The sequence below is a fragment of the Tasmannia lanceolata genome, unplaced genomic scaffold (genome assembly GCF_043159265.1).
Source record: "Tasmannia lanceolata isolate RefF3 unplaced genomic scaffold, GAP_Taslan_0.1 ptg000007l, whole genome shotgun sequence".
NCBI lineage: Eukaryota > Viridiplantae > Streptophyta > Magnoliopsida > Canellales > Winteraceae > Tasmannia > Tasmannia lanceolata.
The window spans coordinates 2,788,036-2,805,117 of NW_027518684.1; the positions used below are offsets into that span (position 1 = coordinate 2,788,036).

Sequence of the window (17,082 nt, forward strand, 5' to 3'; positions counted from 1 at the left end):
GGGTGCCTGCGCTCACAGAAAACAACGTTAGAAGGGCCCCTGAAGGGGGACTTGGGGGCACCCTCCGACGCTCAAGTCAGAAATCGGCACCAACAGACATCTAAGCAAAATACCAATTCATAGAGAAAGATAGTGTTTTGGGGGTAGAGGAAGATGGTCACCTTTGAGCGTGGAGGTACCTTTTTATAGGAAGGGAGACCCATGATCTCCATGGCGCCAATCAAGCCTTTGATTTAGCCCACGTGGGGCGTGATGGGTGGAGGATAAGATCGTGGAGAAATGATTTCCTAGAATTATGGGCGGAGATCGTGGAAAGTGGCCTTGGCAGGATGTTTTGAATTTGAATGAAGCGCCTTATGTGTAACGGTTGCCTGGATCGATCGCTTAATGGCGAGATTCCAGCGATCTTATCTGGCTTCTCTCGAGGTCGGTGCCGATCCAAGGGGAAACGTTGTGGCACCTTGTCGTGGGTAGGTGCCGATGGTTTCTTGTATGAATTTATGTCGACCCGGTTGTGTGTTAAGGTTCAGTCTGAAGGTCGGTACCGGGTAAACCGATTTTACCCCCAACAATTAGGGTTGAGGCCTCGGCAACCCGACCTCTGTCCTGTATTTTTTTGTTTTGCCCTAGCTGAACATGAACCCAACCCACCCGATTTCGGGTTACATGGGTTGGGTTGAGAGAGATTTAGAGGCAGGTTGGGTTAAGGTTGAGAGATTTAGAGGCAGGTTGGGTTAGGGTTGACCATCCTCAACCCGAGGCTCAGGTTGGGTCGGGTTAGGGTTGAGGGAATGCTATCTCGGGTTGGGCTAGGGATGGGTCACCAAGGACGATGAATGTGGGACCGTGGTGGATTTTTTTTGTCCCAAGTGGGAGCCTGCTTAGCTATGTGACAGGTTTCAAGGGCCTAGCCTAACATGTTCCATCAACTCTAAGATTTTAGCGTATTGTTTAGGTATAGATTCGTTTGAGTCAGAATAAACTGGGTCTATTAAAATTTGCTTAGAACTAGTGGCCATTGCCGCTCCAGCACCGCCATGTCAGAGTGTTAGTTGGAGACGTGCGTTCTCTACAACAAGCCTTGACCGAGTGATAAAAGTGCCTAGACACATACAATCGATCAATCCATCTTCGATGAGAATTTGGAACAGTTGGATCATTGTCACCAATCTGAGATTGGTACTTGTTTGTATGTTTGGATCCTGGGATAGCTGCTTAACATTAAGCATTTGTCTGTAATGGTGAGAAACCCATCTGGAAATTGCTCTATATATTCAAATGGGGCCACCTAAACAAACCCTATAACCTTTTGCTGTTGGTTTTGTTTTAGTATAGTATTAAATTTAGGAACAGCTAACTTGGACAAAGGTGTGGAAGGTTGTTTTCATTTGACTTTTTATGCCTGACTTAGGAAAAGGATTAGCTTAAAATTAAAAAATTTGGGGGTGTATTTGTCAGATTTGTTATTGTCCCTTTTTTTGTCGTTTCTAAATCAGCTGGGTTAGCCTGAGAACATATTCTCTAATACGACATTGCTGTCCTCTGAATCATGGGCCACCCCGAATTTCACTTGATTTAATCGAATATTAGTTTATCTGTGAACACCTTAAACAATCCATATTCCACTCCATTAATGGCAGCATTACGGCCACGTGTTTGTGCATGAAACATCGATGGCTGGACGGAGACGGTCGGTGTCATATTATAGTATATTCTATGTTTGAAATTACTTAATTTTATGCTTTTTTTTAGGGAAATGATATCTACGCCAAAGTGTTTCGATAAACAAGCGCTCCACTTGTTTGTCGTGTAGTAGTTAAAGGGATTTCAGAGGATATTACGGTTCTCAAAAAGCTCTTTAAACGCTTTAAATACTACACGACAAACAAGTAGAGCGCATGTTTATCGAAACACCTTGGCGCAAATATCATTTCCCTTTTTTAAATGGTTTAATTTTCTAGTATTTAGAAATGTAAATGTGGCAAATATATTTACATAAATATTATACTAGGGATTCTAGGGTTGGAACCTGGATTGGGCCAGGTTGTGGGCGCGAACCTGACAGGTTTAACCTGATTTTGGCTTGGGTGGGGAAAAGCTAACTACATTTAATTTCGGGTTTAGTTATGCTCTGTATGGTTGCCGGGTTTTTTTTGTTCCCGGGAGTTATGTGGGAGAAAAAATACCCTGGGAGATAGGTGGGAAAAAAAATCCTAGAAGTATCCTGGTAAAATAAAAATCCCATGTTTGGTTATGTGGGAGAAAAAAATACCCTGGGAGATATGGTGGAAAAAAAAAAACCTTTGTTTGGTTGCTTGAACTGTTGGGTAGAAAAAAATTCTTCTCAAGCTTATTTTTGGTTCCTGAGTTTATTTTTGTTCCTGGGGTTATCTTGGGATGGGATGAAAAGCCAATCATTACAAAAGTGGGATTAAAAAATTCACCCCACAAGTAATCATTACAAGTGTGGGATTAAAAAAAACTTAGTGCTAAAAGGCAACCAAACATGGGATGGGACCAAAATTTAACTTACTCTCCCACATAACTCCCAGGAACAAAAAAAACCCGGCAACCAAACAGAGCATTAGGGTTTTAAGCCTTGGGTAACCCAAACTGACCCAAACCTGACCACATCCTCATGATTTTATGGTGATTTTATTGCGACCTGAACTTGACTCCACACCCAATATCCATTTTTTTATATTGTTTTCTTTTCCTCGGGCCAACCCGGACCCAACCTTTTCAAATTTGAGAAATTGAGGTAGATGGGTTAGGTTACGGTTTATCTTCCTCAACAGTTGAAGTTCGGATTTTAGAAGTTTTTATATGGTGCCCAACCGTCAAGTACCGTCAAAACGGTACCATATTTGATCCAACAGCAGCCCACTTTTTAAGAAGTTGCTGTTGGATCAGAAATCAAGGGTGATACTTTTGAACAAGGTTTTAAATTTCAGTTTGGGAATGCAATTCGGCCCACACCGAAGCCGAAATTTCAGACGAAATCTATCAAAATAAAATAAAGTAATATTTTATCCGGTACAAAATTTCGACAATTTCGACTGAAATTTTGGGATAATATTAAATAATGAATTAAACCTAGTTTTTTGAGATATTCCTTAAACTCCGTCCCGGCCCGAAATTTCAGAGAAAACGTAACGTTTCGACTTCTCCCAACTTTAGTTTCGCGAAATCAAAAATTTCGGATTTCGAAATTTAAAACCTTGCTTTTGAGGTACCACCTTCCGGGACTTGACGGTTGAGCACCTTATAATTTCTACGGATTTAGATTGAAAAGGCGGAAAGACGGACACAATCTCAGGTCGGGTCGGGTTTAAATAAATAAAACCCAAACCTGTCCTGACTCTTATAGAGATACTTAGGATTTTTTATATCTGTCTTGGATAAATTGACAAATTAATTTCCAATATCTAGACAAAGTTATTTTCATTGAGGTGAGAGTTGTGATGTGAGTAAGTAACTTCCATCTTAAATTAGGGAAATGATATTCCCCCCCATCTGACGGATAAAATCCCCGGGGCAAAGAGAAACGTCAGAGGGTGAAGTTATCCTCAAGCAGTGAACAATTCTCACATGACCTAAATTTCGAGATTTTTCAGAATGTACAGTGGGGCCCATTTTGTAGGATGATCCAAACCGGTATCATCTCAATAGGATGATCCTAGCCCTTCGATCTAAAGAGAATTCTACAATGTGAAGTTCGTCTACCGATCGGAGGGTTAAGATCAGCCCATGTAGATGATGATCTTCATGGTAAATCTCATTTACCTCATGGCCCAACAAATGAACAGTTTCGACCATCCAACAAAGTTTGGCCCCACGGTACATTTTTAAAATTACTGGAATTCACACGCATACCCTGTACAATCTGGGGTAAGAGTGTCAATTTTCGCTCGGGCTCGGAAGCTCGCTCGAGTTTGGATCGAATCCTTAACGAGCCGAGCACGAGTTAGGCAGCTCGGCTCGTTAAGAATTTAATATATTTAAATATATATATATATATATATATATATTATATTAATATATACATTAAAAGGGTTGTATATGGAGTGCAAAGGGGGGGCAAAAACTGCCATCTGTCGTTTAGAAATCCGTACGAAATCTAGAAAAAAACTGAAAAAAAACAGGGATAATGGAAAGCCAGGGTGTCAGACACGTCAGCAGCGTGCGTTTGACCGGACTCAGACCAGCTCATGGCCACGTTTCGATTTCTCATTCGTCAGCCAGAATGATATCAGCTGGACACCCGTTTCGTTATTCTATTAGCTATCCAGATCGTACCGTCGACACGTTTCGATTTTTTATTCGTTGGTCAGTTGAACACTTTAACTGCTGATAGACTGGGACCCACTAAAAGTTTCTACTTTTACAGTGATCCAAATTCCAAAGTCACCGTTACAACATTCAAGAGTATTGACATGGTGTCTGCTGATGATCCAAACCGTTCATTTGTTGGGCCACAACATAAATAGAATCTTCACAATAGGATGATCCTAACCCTCCCATCTAATCTTATAGAACGGAGGGCTAGGGTCATCCTATAAAGTGGACCCTATTGTACTTCTTGAAAAATACTGGACTTCCAGGCAACGCACGGTATAAAATCTCTTGTAAAACATGTGGTAGTGGGTCCTACTTTACATTGATTTGAACCATCCAGTTGATAGGCCTTGATTTGGATATCCTATGTGAACCATTTGCCTATCAACTGCTTAAAAAAGTAATACATTATTAGATGCTATAGGAGATCCAAACCAATGCCTATGGATTGGAAGGTTCAGATCAATCAAGGGAGACCCACTATAAGTCATAATATATACCAGTGTGGGCTTGAAGTTCAATATCTATATATATTTTTTTGATGACATAGGATATCCCCACCCCATTTTAGGCCGGGGGACTAATCCCTATAGATGCGCGCAATCACCCATAAAAGGCATAAACCACGCCATTGGGGAGCATACCCATGACTTTACGCCAAAGAGCCACACCCGCCGGTGTTAAAAAGTCCAATATTTTTCAAACAGTATAGTGGGCCCACTTTATAGGATGATCCAAATCGTTTTTAGATCGGAGGGTTAGGATAATCCTGACCTTCCGATCTCTAGGGGCCACAACATTGTAGAAACCTCTACAGATACGACGGTTAGTATGATCCTATGGGGATGATTTATAGGTTGCCATTCAATTTACATAATGACACAACAAATGAATTATTTTTTATCATTCTTTTAAAGTGGGCCCCACCGTATTTTTTGAAAAATACCGGATTTTACACCCACACAACATATAAAATCGCGTATTTATATTACCTTTTGGGCCCGTTTGGATCGGATCAAATTCTTGGATTTCTAATTCAACAACTGACAGTGAAAAAAATCAGATTTCTAAATATGCTCTGGAAATAAGAACTTGGAAATCCACAGATCTGGCAATTTCCTGCACCCCTCTTTGCTCCTCAATCTCTCCCCTCCACTAGGAAGTACCCCCTTCCCTCTCTGTCTCCCTCTACATGAGCTGCTGGGGCTATTCAATTTGTATTCAAAACTCAATTCCAAATCCGAATACAAAATAGGAGGTATCCAAACAGGCCCTAAACAGGCCCTTTGTTTGTATTTTCCAAACATCTTTGCCCTAAATTAATTTGATATTATATGCAAAAAGTATATTAAGACTTCTTCTTTTTTTAGATTTTCAAAAAGTACTGTATGGCCCACACCACAGGAAGATCCAAACCATTCATTTGATCAGCCACAACGTAAATAGGCTGTGTCCAGAAAACAATTCCCATAGGATGATGATCCCAACCCTCCGATCTATAGAGGTTTCCATAATCGGCCACACTGTAAATATGCGCAAAAATATTTCATAAAATATTATTTTCCATAGAATTCATTTTAATATTATTTTCCCTAGATCCAAACACCCCCTTTTTCTTTCAAATCTACTAGGTCCTGTTTGGATTGCAGGAAAAACATTTCTGGCGTAAAATAATTTATAAGGGATTTCTTAGAGGAAAATGATTGCTTATAAGGGATTTCCTCATAAATTAAAGATCACTCTAAATAAAAATGTTTTAGAGGCTACGTCATTTTTTTTTTCTTTCCAAACTTTTCCACCAAATTCTTGCAATCCAAACAGGGGGCCCTGATGGAAACCTTTTTCAAGGAAATATTCTCCTTGATTTAGAGGAAATTGATGTGATTAGGGTTAATTTAGAGTGATGTTATTATAAATTGAACGTCTCTCTAAATAAAAATTGAATAGGGTCGGTTCAAGCTAATCTTTTTCTTGTCTGAAAAAAAATTAGGAAATTTTTGAAATATTTTTCCTTTCCAAACTTTTCCAGAAGACTCCTGCAATCCAAACAGGACCACGCTAACCATGTCCCAGATGTAGGGAAGGAATCACACGAGCCACTAGCATTTCCCTTGGCTAGACTAGGTACGTACTGGGTTCAATCCTAGGTTTGTTTTAGTCCCCAATTGAGTTGTGTAAGGGAATTGATATCCGCACCTCCCTGGTTTAATAACTTTATGAGAATTGTAACAGCATTTAACAGTAACAGCCAATTAGAAAAGTGTAAAATAGAGAGGAGGAGAGCACAAGGTAGAGTGGATATCATCTCCCTCAACAGAATTGTCAGTGAGATGGGTTTCATACAATGGTGGTAATATAAACTCAACTCGACTGAGCCTTTGTCACAAACTAGTTGGGGTCGGCTAATGAATCCTTTAGAAAAAAATTTATGAAGAAAGTGGATGGATCTACCGGGTTCAAGTTGACTAAGTCTAATCCTGACACTAGTTGCTTCGTCTACATTGATCATTTTCTTCCTATGTCCAAGCCCTCAAGTCTTCCCTCACTGTTTCTACCCAAGTTGTTTTTTGTCTACCCCTACCTCTTTTGACTCCATCAACTTGGCACGAGTCACTTCTATGAAATGGTGGCCACATGGAATGAAAAAATAAATTTGGAATCTTATAGCCAAAATACAGAAGATGAAAATCTTGAAAAAGGACTGATCAAGAAGGAAATAGGACAAGAAAGCAGTACTACTACTCTTAGCTGATACACCAATCAAGGATTCTCTCCAATTCAAGGTCTACAGATCAAAGAGAAATGGAAAAGCAGGTAGGATTTAAGCCATGCTCACTCCCATTTTGCTACATTAATATGATAACATATCATAACATGCTGATGGATGCACCTAATGATTTCATAAGAACAAACCCACTTTAGTTATTGATAGTAAGAATTAAGAAATTTATCATAAGAATAACCATTTTTTGAAGCAGATCCTAAGAAAAAACATGAAGGTGAAACATTTTATCAGGAGCTTTACTAAAGTTGATTTGATAAGAGTATGAAAGGACCTCATCGATATATTGCACTTGACATTAAAATATCTATTATCCGATGGGCAAATTCTAAAAAGAGTATTCCCTATACGGTGGGGTCTATTTTGCGCAACTGGAGGGTGATCTGTTATGAGAAGAAGTGCCGCGATGTCATTGCACCGTGCTAGTCCCCGCCTCCGCTGGGATGGATCAAACTAAATTTTGACAGGAGCTCACTTGGCAACCCGGGTAGGGCTGGATTTGGGGGTGTTTTCTGGAATCATATGGGTTCTATCATTGCGTCATATTCAGGCCCGGCCGGCATTTGCGATGCCAATGAAGCGGAAATATCCGCCCTTCTATTTGGTATCAAATGGTTCAGTGTGCAAAACTTGGGTCCTTTGATTGTCGAAGGCGATTTGGCGAATGCCATTACTTGGCATCAAATTGGTGCTGCGGATCGTGGAGATTGGCATCGAAAATTGACGAAGTCAGAGACCTCGTTGGCATTGTGAAGCCCCTTATTGAGCATAGGAGAAGAAGCGCAAATTCGATGGCGGATGCTTTGGCGAAGCATGGCGTCAACCTCGCATCCCCATGTATTGTTGAGGGATCTCTGGTATGTGATATGGGGCAGGCAACTTTGGGGTTATTCTAATCTCATCCCTGATTGTATCTTGGAGGGATATTTTTCAGTGTATTCTGGGATGGGGGACTAGGCTTGTTGGATGTTTTTTGTACATAGTGGAATCCCTCTATGGGACATCTTGTCCCTGTCGATTGTAATCTATTTTCGGATGGAATAAAATTTGTTACCTCTTAAAAAAAAGAGTATGAATCTGGACTCCTGTAAGCACAACTATGAACTAATGGTTGAGGATAATGGATGTGCAGAAAATGAATAGATGCTATCTTGAAGATGGTGGAAAGTTCGAGAAATTAAACATATTACTGCCAAAAATATAGCGAGCAAAAAGGAAACAAATCAATAAAGAATCCTTAGAAATATGAGCAAATACAGAAGTCAAAATGATGTTTCTAAGATCCCAAAAGAAAGGTTTTAAATATCGGTAAAACATACATAAACATTACTCATGTGTTCAAAATAAGAATTCTTCCTTAAACATGTATTTATGCACTATTTAATAGGCTAGAACTTTGGTATTATAAAGGACCAATTAAATAAAAAGTTCCAATGGCCCTGGTATATATAAATACTGGTTGGTAATATAACTAGCGATATCGTAAAATACCAGTATTTAAACAATTTGTAAATGTATACCTATACCTCACTGCGCTGAATTTTCAGTAAGCCTCCGTTTATTTCGACGTAAAAATGGACGTAACATTTGTTTTATGATTATTTTTACAACATAAAACAAATTTTACGTCCATTTTTATGTCGAAAGAAATGGGAATGATCACTTGATTAGATAATTCAGTTTCATAAAGAAAGGGATCATACAGTTTGTTTAGTTTCAAATGAACTAGAACAAATCAAAACTGTCCTTTATTGCAACATCTAGAGGGTTTTTCAGCAATGCATCGTTCATGGCTCAAGAACTTCAGTAAACACCATAGATCTAATACAGTTAGTTTGACTCACCCAACAAGCATAATATTGAATTTATTAGAGAGACAGTGGTAGACTGCTCCTTCATAAGCAATTCGTGTTGTCCTGTTGCAAGATGAAGTTGCTTGGAAAGTTTCCAGACACTCATAATGCCAGCTGTTGGGTGGCTTCTGAAGAAATTATCATTGCTAGATAGATTAGAAAAGGAACAGCTCAAAAAAATTTACCCTTGGAAAGAATATTGTATCCAGACACACAGATTTTCCAGCTCTGATAACTCTGATTTTAGGAATGGAAATGTTACAAGGTGCCCAGCAAGGGGAGTACAAGCAGAATACCGGCACTCTATGGCATCAGTGATTATTTCAGTTTCTGTCCGCCAATTGTAGTTGGTAGCTCATGTACTGCAAATAATTTATGTAATTCTGCAACAAAAACAGCAAAACGTTCCAAATGACAAACAAGCATTCCTACTTCAACAAAAATAAGCATTCTACTTCAGTAGATAAAAAAATATTAATTAAGAAATAGCCACGTATATAACTATGTCCATGAGGATATGTTAAATGCTGCTTCCATACAAAGGTCAAAATAAGATCCTCACATACTGGCAATAAAATAGAAGTGTTACATTTAATCCTTTTCATGGTTGACAAAAATGCCTTAAGGGTGATAACATCCCTCCGCCCTCTCTATGTTTACTAGTAACACTCCCTTTTAGTGTTCTATGACTAAAGAGAAAAAATACTAACAGATGTAAAACCACTAAAGTGTCTTGCCTCGCATGGAAAGAGGAAGGCTGTATCCTTCGAAGTTGACGATCTCCAGTTCCTGAAAGAACTAGAGTACGATGAAAAAATGGTGTCTGAGGAGTGCGCCACCCCAGAGAGATTTCAATGGGTATTTGGAAAAGGCAATGGAAGCAATTCAAGAAGGATGCCCTGGCAAACAAAGAAGAGCTTAATAAAGTCTCCGGATAGACGAACCCGAAAGATGTCTTTGTTCGAATCTACAAACTTCCTTTTTTCAAGGAAGCTTTGGAGGAGGAGAGAAGGGTCGCCGGCTTCATTGGGAAAAAAGAAAAGGCAGATAAAATAGAGACTTTAAAAACTGATAGCAGTCTCTTTAGAGGATTCATAGGATTCAAGGGACACTCTAGACAAGGAGGTGAGCTTGGAGATCCGGAATCGAATGGGTCTGGAGGCCAATGATAAAGGAAAGGACAGAATGGTTGAGGAAAGTGAAGGTGGGAAAGAAAATATTGTTCTCCCATCTGAGGAATTAGACGAGATGCTGGCTATAGGTGATGTTTTTGGGATAGGATTCGATAATGATCTAGAAGCTACGAAGCAACTTTTCTTATCTATGGCGATCAGAGATTTGAAGGAACGTAGGGAGGCTTGTCTGGAATAGGAGGATGGGATAATTGGGGGAAAATTGGGGGCCGAGGGTAGTATTCCCTAAAGGAAAGGCCATCCGGCCCCGGATAAGAGTTGGTAAGTCTCCCTAGCTGTTCAGAGAAAAGAGGAAAGAAAAAAAAAAGAGAAAAAGGAAAAAGAAAAGAGAAAGAGAAAATAATTATCAATTAGAGGAGAAAAGAGTGAAGAAAAAAGAAAATGCAGTTTAATATTTTAATGATTTCAGGAAGTGTGTTCATTGGCGGGAAGTTGATTCCCCTAGGCCTGAGAATCCTCAGTGTCTCGTTTAGGGTTGACTCCTTAGTCTTTTGCCTGAAGATGGTAGTGTTTTTTCTAAAATTAGTCCGGAGGTTTTAGTTGTTAATTTGGGAATTTCAAAAATTGGGTTGTAGGTTTGTCGATGGTAAATCTTCTTGACGATCATCCAAGATAGCTAACAATTAAATAACATTGCGAAATACCTGTCTATATCCAGAAGTACACAATCTACAACAGTCATGGCTTGAGAGACTCTGTCTTTCGCTTAGACTTTCTTGTCTGGATACTCTAGCCTTGCTATATTTTCTTAGAGATTTACGTTTGATCTAGAGTTTTAGAGCTTCAGAGTGCAAGCTTGGTATTTGTTAGGAGAACTAGTTTATCCGCAATTTCAGAAGGGTACGGATGAAGGTTATAAAGAATGTTACGAGAATTGTAAAGAAAGCATGCTGTTGAAAAGAAGAAAGGAGAAGTTTAGGCTATTGTACTTTGACTTTGTTGTATTTTTTATTTGGTCTCGGGGATGCCCGTGCCAATACTCTTCAATATTTTGTAACGCAGGATGGGACTCCTGGTCCCGAATGCTAGGGGTGGACATGGTTCGGTTTCAAACCGAGGAACCGAACCGAACCGGCCAATTTGGTTCGGTTCCAGATTTATATGGTTCGGTTCCGGGTTTGGAATCCTGGAACCGTGGGAATTCGGTTCGGTTCTGGGTTTGGGATCCCGGAACCGAGAACCGAGTGGGTTGTATCGCCCAAATCCCAATCGGATAAATTCACCCCCCTTTAACGTTTTGGCTTTTAGAGTTTTAACTTTTAATCGTAACTTCTTAAAACAATAAAACGTATTGTGGAACTGGAAACCCTAGTTTTCCCCAAAACGAAAAGAATATCGTCGTCTTCAACCTCTTTTGGGTTTTGAGATAACTAGCAGAGAAAGGAAGAAAAATCTCGCCGTCTTCAACCTCTTTTGGGTTTTGAGAGAACTAGCAAAGAAAGGAAGAAAAATCTCATCGTCTTCAAGCTCCGACCACCTCCACCTCCCCTACTGAAGATCTTCTTCATCTCCTTCACCTATCCCTAACCCACCAGCCACCACCACCATTTTCGACCTCCGACCATCATCTATCTCCAATCACTGTCACTAATTCCGGTGATTTCTTCGCCTTAATCACAGATCCGACCACCTTCCCCATCAAAACCTCCATTATCTCTACCAATCTCACCCTCCAAAACCACACGATTAGGCAAAATATCTACATTTGGTGAAGGTTGGGTACACCCAGAACTAGGGGTGTAAACGAGCCGAGCCGAGCCGAGCCTGGGGTTATATTATGTTCATACCCCTCATCTTCCCTGGACAGCCCTACTAGTGTAATTTGACTACTGTTTTTACACTATGGGGGGTGGTCCTAGTAACAAATGGGGTTCCAAAAATGAAGTGACATATTTTGCCCCCCTTTTAATGTATAAATTAATATATAATATATATTTAAATAGAGGAAAGTTCTTCTAGTCGGCCGACTAGAGAACCTTCTCTAGTCCGCCGACCAAAACACTGTGGGCCCATGTTGTTTGGATGATCCAAAGCATTCATTTGATGGGCCCTGGCATAGATAGGGTGTGCTTAAAAAATCAGCTCCATAGGATCATCCTAGCCCTTCGATTTGTGGAGGTTAAAAATGGACGGTGGAGGTTAAAAACACGGTGAGCCCACGTTGTTTTGATGATCCAAAGCATTCATTTGATGGGCCCTGACATAGATAGGATGTGCCTAAAAGATTATCTTCATAGGATCATCCTAACCCTTTGATTTATGGAGGTTAAAATGGACGCTTATAAACTCCACAAATCTGTCCATTTTTAACCTCCACAAATCAAAGGGTTAGGATGATCCTATGCAGCTGATTTTTTGGGCACACCCTATCTATGCTAGGGCCTATCAAATGAATGTTTTGGATTATCCAAATAATGTGGGACCACTGTGTTTTTTGGTCGGCGGACTAGAGAAGGTTCTCTAGTCGGCCGACTAGAAAAACTTTCCTCATTTAAATATATTAAATTCTTAACGAGCCTTAACGAGCCGAGCCTGGCCTAAATTAGGCTCGGCTCGTTAAGCTTAACGAGCCTGGTGAGCCGGCTCGGCTCGGCTCGTTAAGGATTCGAGCCGAGCTCGAGCGAGCCTCCGAGCCCGAGCCAAAATTGACACCCTTACCCAGAACCGAACCGATCAATTTCGATTCTGGTTCGGTTCGGTTCCGTTCCGTTCCAAACATATATGGTTCGGTTCTGGTTCCAATTTCTGGGAACCGATTATATATGGTAAACCGAACCATGTCCACCCCTACCGAATGCTATCTTAATATTAATGAAATATGTCAACTTTAAAAAAAAAAACCACTAAAGGGGCTGGATTTACCATCAACCGTTTTACTCCAAAATGGAAAGTTCCAATAAAAGAAAACGATAGAGGCCATAGCGATGCTTCAGGAGTGTAGTCAATGTAAGAGGTTCAAAGCAAAACCATTAAAAAAAGAGGGACAAAGTCTCAGTGACCGAGATGGTCAAGATACGAAGCGAAACCCGATGTAAAACTAAACAAGATACAAAATACATGGATATCTAGGGAGGAAGAAAATCAAAGAGCTCCAAATGGGTCCTCTCAGCACCAGAATGAGCCAACCGATCGGTATCACTATTAGCAGAGCCTAACATGCTGAAGCTGAACCACATGACCCTCAATGTGCTCTTAAACGATCAAGATATCTACAATCCATGAAAAGGAGACCATGCATCACATCCATAACTTCCACCTCGTTGAAGTCCTTTATCCCAATAGGAACAGAAAAGGCCCACTTAGTATCACCGGAAACATCTCTAAAGAATACCCCACACTCCAGCTGGACCTAGGTTTCATAAACTTGACCCGTCAACTTCAGCTTCATCTTTCCTTGTTTCAGGAGGGGATCACCAAGGAGGAAGGATCAAATGTCTCCTCAGAACTATAACAAATCTCCCGCCAGAAAATTCTAAAAGCGTCATTAGAATCATTCCCGAAGCACCGGCAAGATTCTTGCCCATAGGATAGTCATCAAACTAACGCTATGAAAAATGAATGGAATCCTTTGGATTTATTTTTAAAGATGGAACCATTCCTTTCTTTCCAGATCACCCAAACGGCCGCTAAGAAAATGGTATTATGTACCTGTCCATTTTAACCTCCAAAAATGGAAGGGTTAGGATGATACTATGAAGGTGATTTTTTAGGCACACCCTATCTATATGAGGGCCTATCAAATGAATGCTTTGGATCATCCAAACGACGTGGCCCCCCTATGTTTGTTAGCTCTAGCTCACAACACTTTTCCCATATGTGTGTGTGTGTGTGTGTGTGTGTGTGTGAGAGAGAGAGAGAGAGAGAGAGAGAGAGAGAGAGAAAGAGAGAGAGAGAAGTGTTCCTACACGATCATGTAGATAAGTTATCTACTCCGTCCCCTTGTTTGGGGACGGAGTGTTCCTACACGTAAAAGTGTTCCTAAATGCAGCGGGGGCCCACATTGTTTGGGTGATGCAAACCATTCATTTGATGGGCGCTCGCATAGATAGGGTGTGACCAAAAAATCAGCTCCAAAGGATCATCCCAACCCTTCGATTTGTGGAGGTTAAAATGGACGGGTATAAACCTCCACAAATCTGTACAGAAAAAGGAAAAAAAAAGACTACTATTACATAATAAGCCAGTTTTGTTGCATCTTCTTGATTCTCTATTTCCATTATCTTATATCACAAACAAAGAAGAAAAAAAGTGTGGTCATGATCCAGGCCCCTTATAGAGCAACAAGAATTCCCTATTTATGGAAAGCATATGGAAAACATGAAGCTTACCTGTCTACTTTTGAATCTCGTACAAAGAGAACCATTTGCTATTGTTCATCTAGTGCTGTTTTTATTCGGAACGAATACCAGTTTCCAATTTGATAGCACAGGTTAGGAAGGAGAGCTATCCAGAGGGATTCCAAAACCCTGCTTGCACATTATCCCAAGTATTTGCTTTACTTTATCTCTCCTGCCATATTTTGAATAAGCTTTGTACATTATCAAGAATGTTTTCTTCGTGGGGTCAAATTTGTAAGTCTCCATCTCATGAATAACGCTTTCCATTTCCTCCAAACGATTTTGTGACCCATACATGACCATCTTACAGTGGTACAACGACCGACACAACCTCCACCCAGCAAACTCAGCTTCCTTCACAAACTTTGCAAGTCTGTCCACCGCATTGCACCGGAAATAACTAGATATAATGGACCGCATCACACCTATTGTTGTGACCAAGGTATTCCTCTCAAATGCGTTAAGTATGGAACTCTCCATCCCTTCAACCATATCTTCTTGTGCATAAAGCCTAATCAAGAGCACATTCAACCAAGGCCTATATCCGTCTTCTGGTATAAACCGCATCAACGCCTCAATCTTTCTAACCCTATCCACATCAGAACTCTTACAATAAGCACATATCATAGCTCTGACCAATGGCAAGTTTTTCTCATTGACCTCGTCCTTCACCAATTCATACATCTTCTCCATCTTCTCCAACGTGCCCGAATGCGCATATCCTCGAAGCATCAGTAAATGGGTCTTCACATCTGGCTTGATCGGGCTTGCCTCCATGCTCTTGAACATATTCTCCATCTCATCCCACATCCATGCCGTAACATAACCAGCAATTGCAGTATTGTAAGTACTCATATTATGAACCAAATTTGATTCCTTTATCACCCGAAGAACAGTTTCCATGTGATCTACCAGCATAGACCGGCCAAAAATTGACAACAAAATATTATAAGTTACAATTGTCGGCTTACAGTCCGCATCTTTCTTCAATTCCTCAAACAACGACAGAGATTTCTTGGTGAGACCATTGTACACATATGCGGCCATTAAAGCATTATAGGCTGAATCCGTCCTAATACCCTTAATACCGGTCTCTGAGAACAACTCCAAAGCAAGGTTGGTATTCTTCGCTCTACCAGCGAGGGTTATCGCCTTTGCATACTCCTCCGGAAGCATGGGAATACCAGCCTCCACCTGCTTCCTTTTCCAATTAAAAACCTGGAAAAAGAACATGGCACAAAGAAAATGCTCAAAACCCTAATTCTAGTAATTATGAATAAGAATACCAGCATTCACATGTTTCCTTTTCCAATTAAAAACCTGGAAAAGTAACAGGGCACAAAGAAAGTGCTCAAATGTTATGTACCAAACCAATATGCCAAAAGCTCCGGAGCTGATGGAAAGCGCTAGGCTAGGTCCTTAAAACCTGTCACGTACCACGCTGGCTCTCACCTAGTGCCATACCTAGGTAGACCCCCACTTCCACCACGCTTCCATACCCGCTGTCCTCGCCAGCCCACTCTGAAACGGCTTTTACTTTGGAAGGGGAAACATGTGAAAAGGGCTACCTAGAAAACCGCCACAGACAGAGGTACGGATACGGCGTGGTGGGATGTTATGGTAGGGACCTATCTGGGAGTAGGCGGGAGCCAGTCAGGTATGGGACAGGTTTAAAGGGCCTAGCCTGACGTGTTCCATCAGCTCTAGAGCTTTTGGCATATTGGTTAGGTAGCTAACATCAAAACCCTAATTCTAGAAATTATGAGAAAACCCTAACCTCTAGGAACACAAATGAGGAGGCAAAGACTGCAACCTCCACCTGTTTCCTTTTCCAATTAAAAATCTGGAAAAGGAACAGGGCACATAGAAAATGCTCAAAACCCTAATTCTAGAAGTTACAAGAAAACCCTAACCATGAAGAACACGAACCTCGAGACCTATCAGAGGTTCAGATTTCAAGCGATTAAAAAGCTCGATCGACGCCGATCCATCGGAATAAGATCTAAAAAGTGAGGCGGCTTTCGCTTCTAAGATTCCGGCAAGGCCGTCGGTGCCGGAGACGGCGACCAGTTCATCGGCCAGTTGGGAAACCGTGTTTGTGAGATCCTCCTTCTCGCCGGGAAACTGCGCTGGAGCTCGCTTCTCCGTGAGAAGGGTGGTCTTCGGAGGGGTGGCGGTATCAGAACAAAGGGTTTGGGAAGTGAGTCTGTGAGGGATTAGGGTTTTTGAGAAGTGGAAAATGGATTTAGATTTGATAGATGCGGTGCTGAGGCTTCTAGTGAGGAGCTTTGTTTTGGCCATTTGTGAGAATTTATCGAAGAGATGACTCATTCTCATTTAGATATGGATGGAATGGACGAGGGATGAGGACCTTCTGCTATTACCAGATGCCATTTTTTCGGTTCTTCATGCCGGGGGGGAGCAGGGTTCAGAGAGCGCGACCTCATTCTATTACAATGCGACGCGCTATAAAATAGTATTAGTGGATCTCGCTTTTGATTGATCGGGAGCGTTCATCTGAAATGCAACTCGATTGTCAAATAACAGATTAGCGTGTAAGTGGGGTTGCAACTCGCGTG

The 17,082-nt window shown here is 40.9% G+C and overlaps 1 protein-coding gene across 1 annotated transcript; it reads right to left on the reverse strand.

Annotated features, from left to right (window-relative positions):
* Positions 1-8,846: 8,846 nt before the first annotated feature.
* On the reverse strand, positions 8,847-17,040 carry LOC143881423 (Tetratricopeptide repeat (TPR)-like superfamily protein). The gene is made up of 3 exons (XM_077384486.1): positions 16,433-17,040; positions 14,495-15,721; positions 8,847-9,356 (listed from the first exon to the last, which is right to left on the reverse strand). The coding sequence occupies exons 1-2, from the start codon at positions 16,838-16,840 to the stop codon at positions 14,597-14,599; spliced, it is 1,533 nt and encodes a 510-aa protein (XP_077240601.1). The 5' UTR covers positions 16,841-17,040; the 3' UTR covers positions 8,847-9,356; positions 14,495-14,596.
* Between the last annotated feature and the right edge of the window lie 42 nt (positions 17,041-17,082).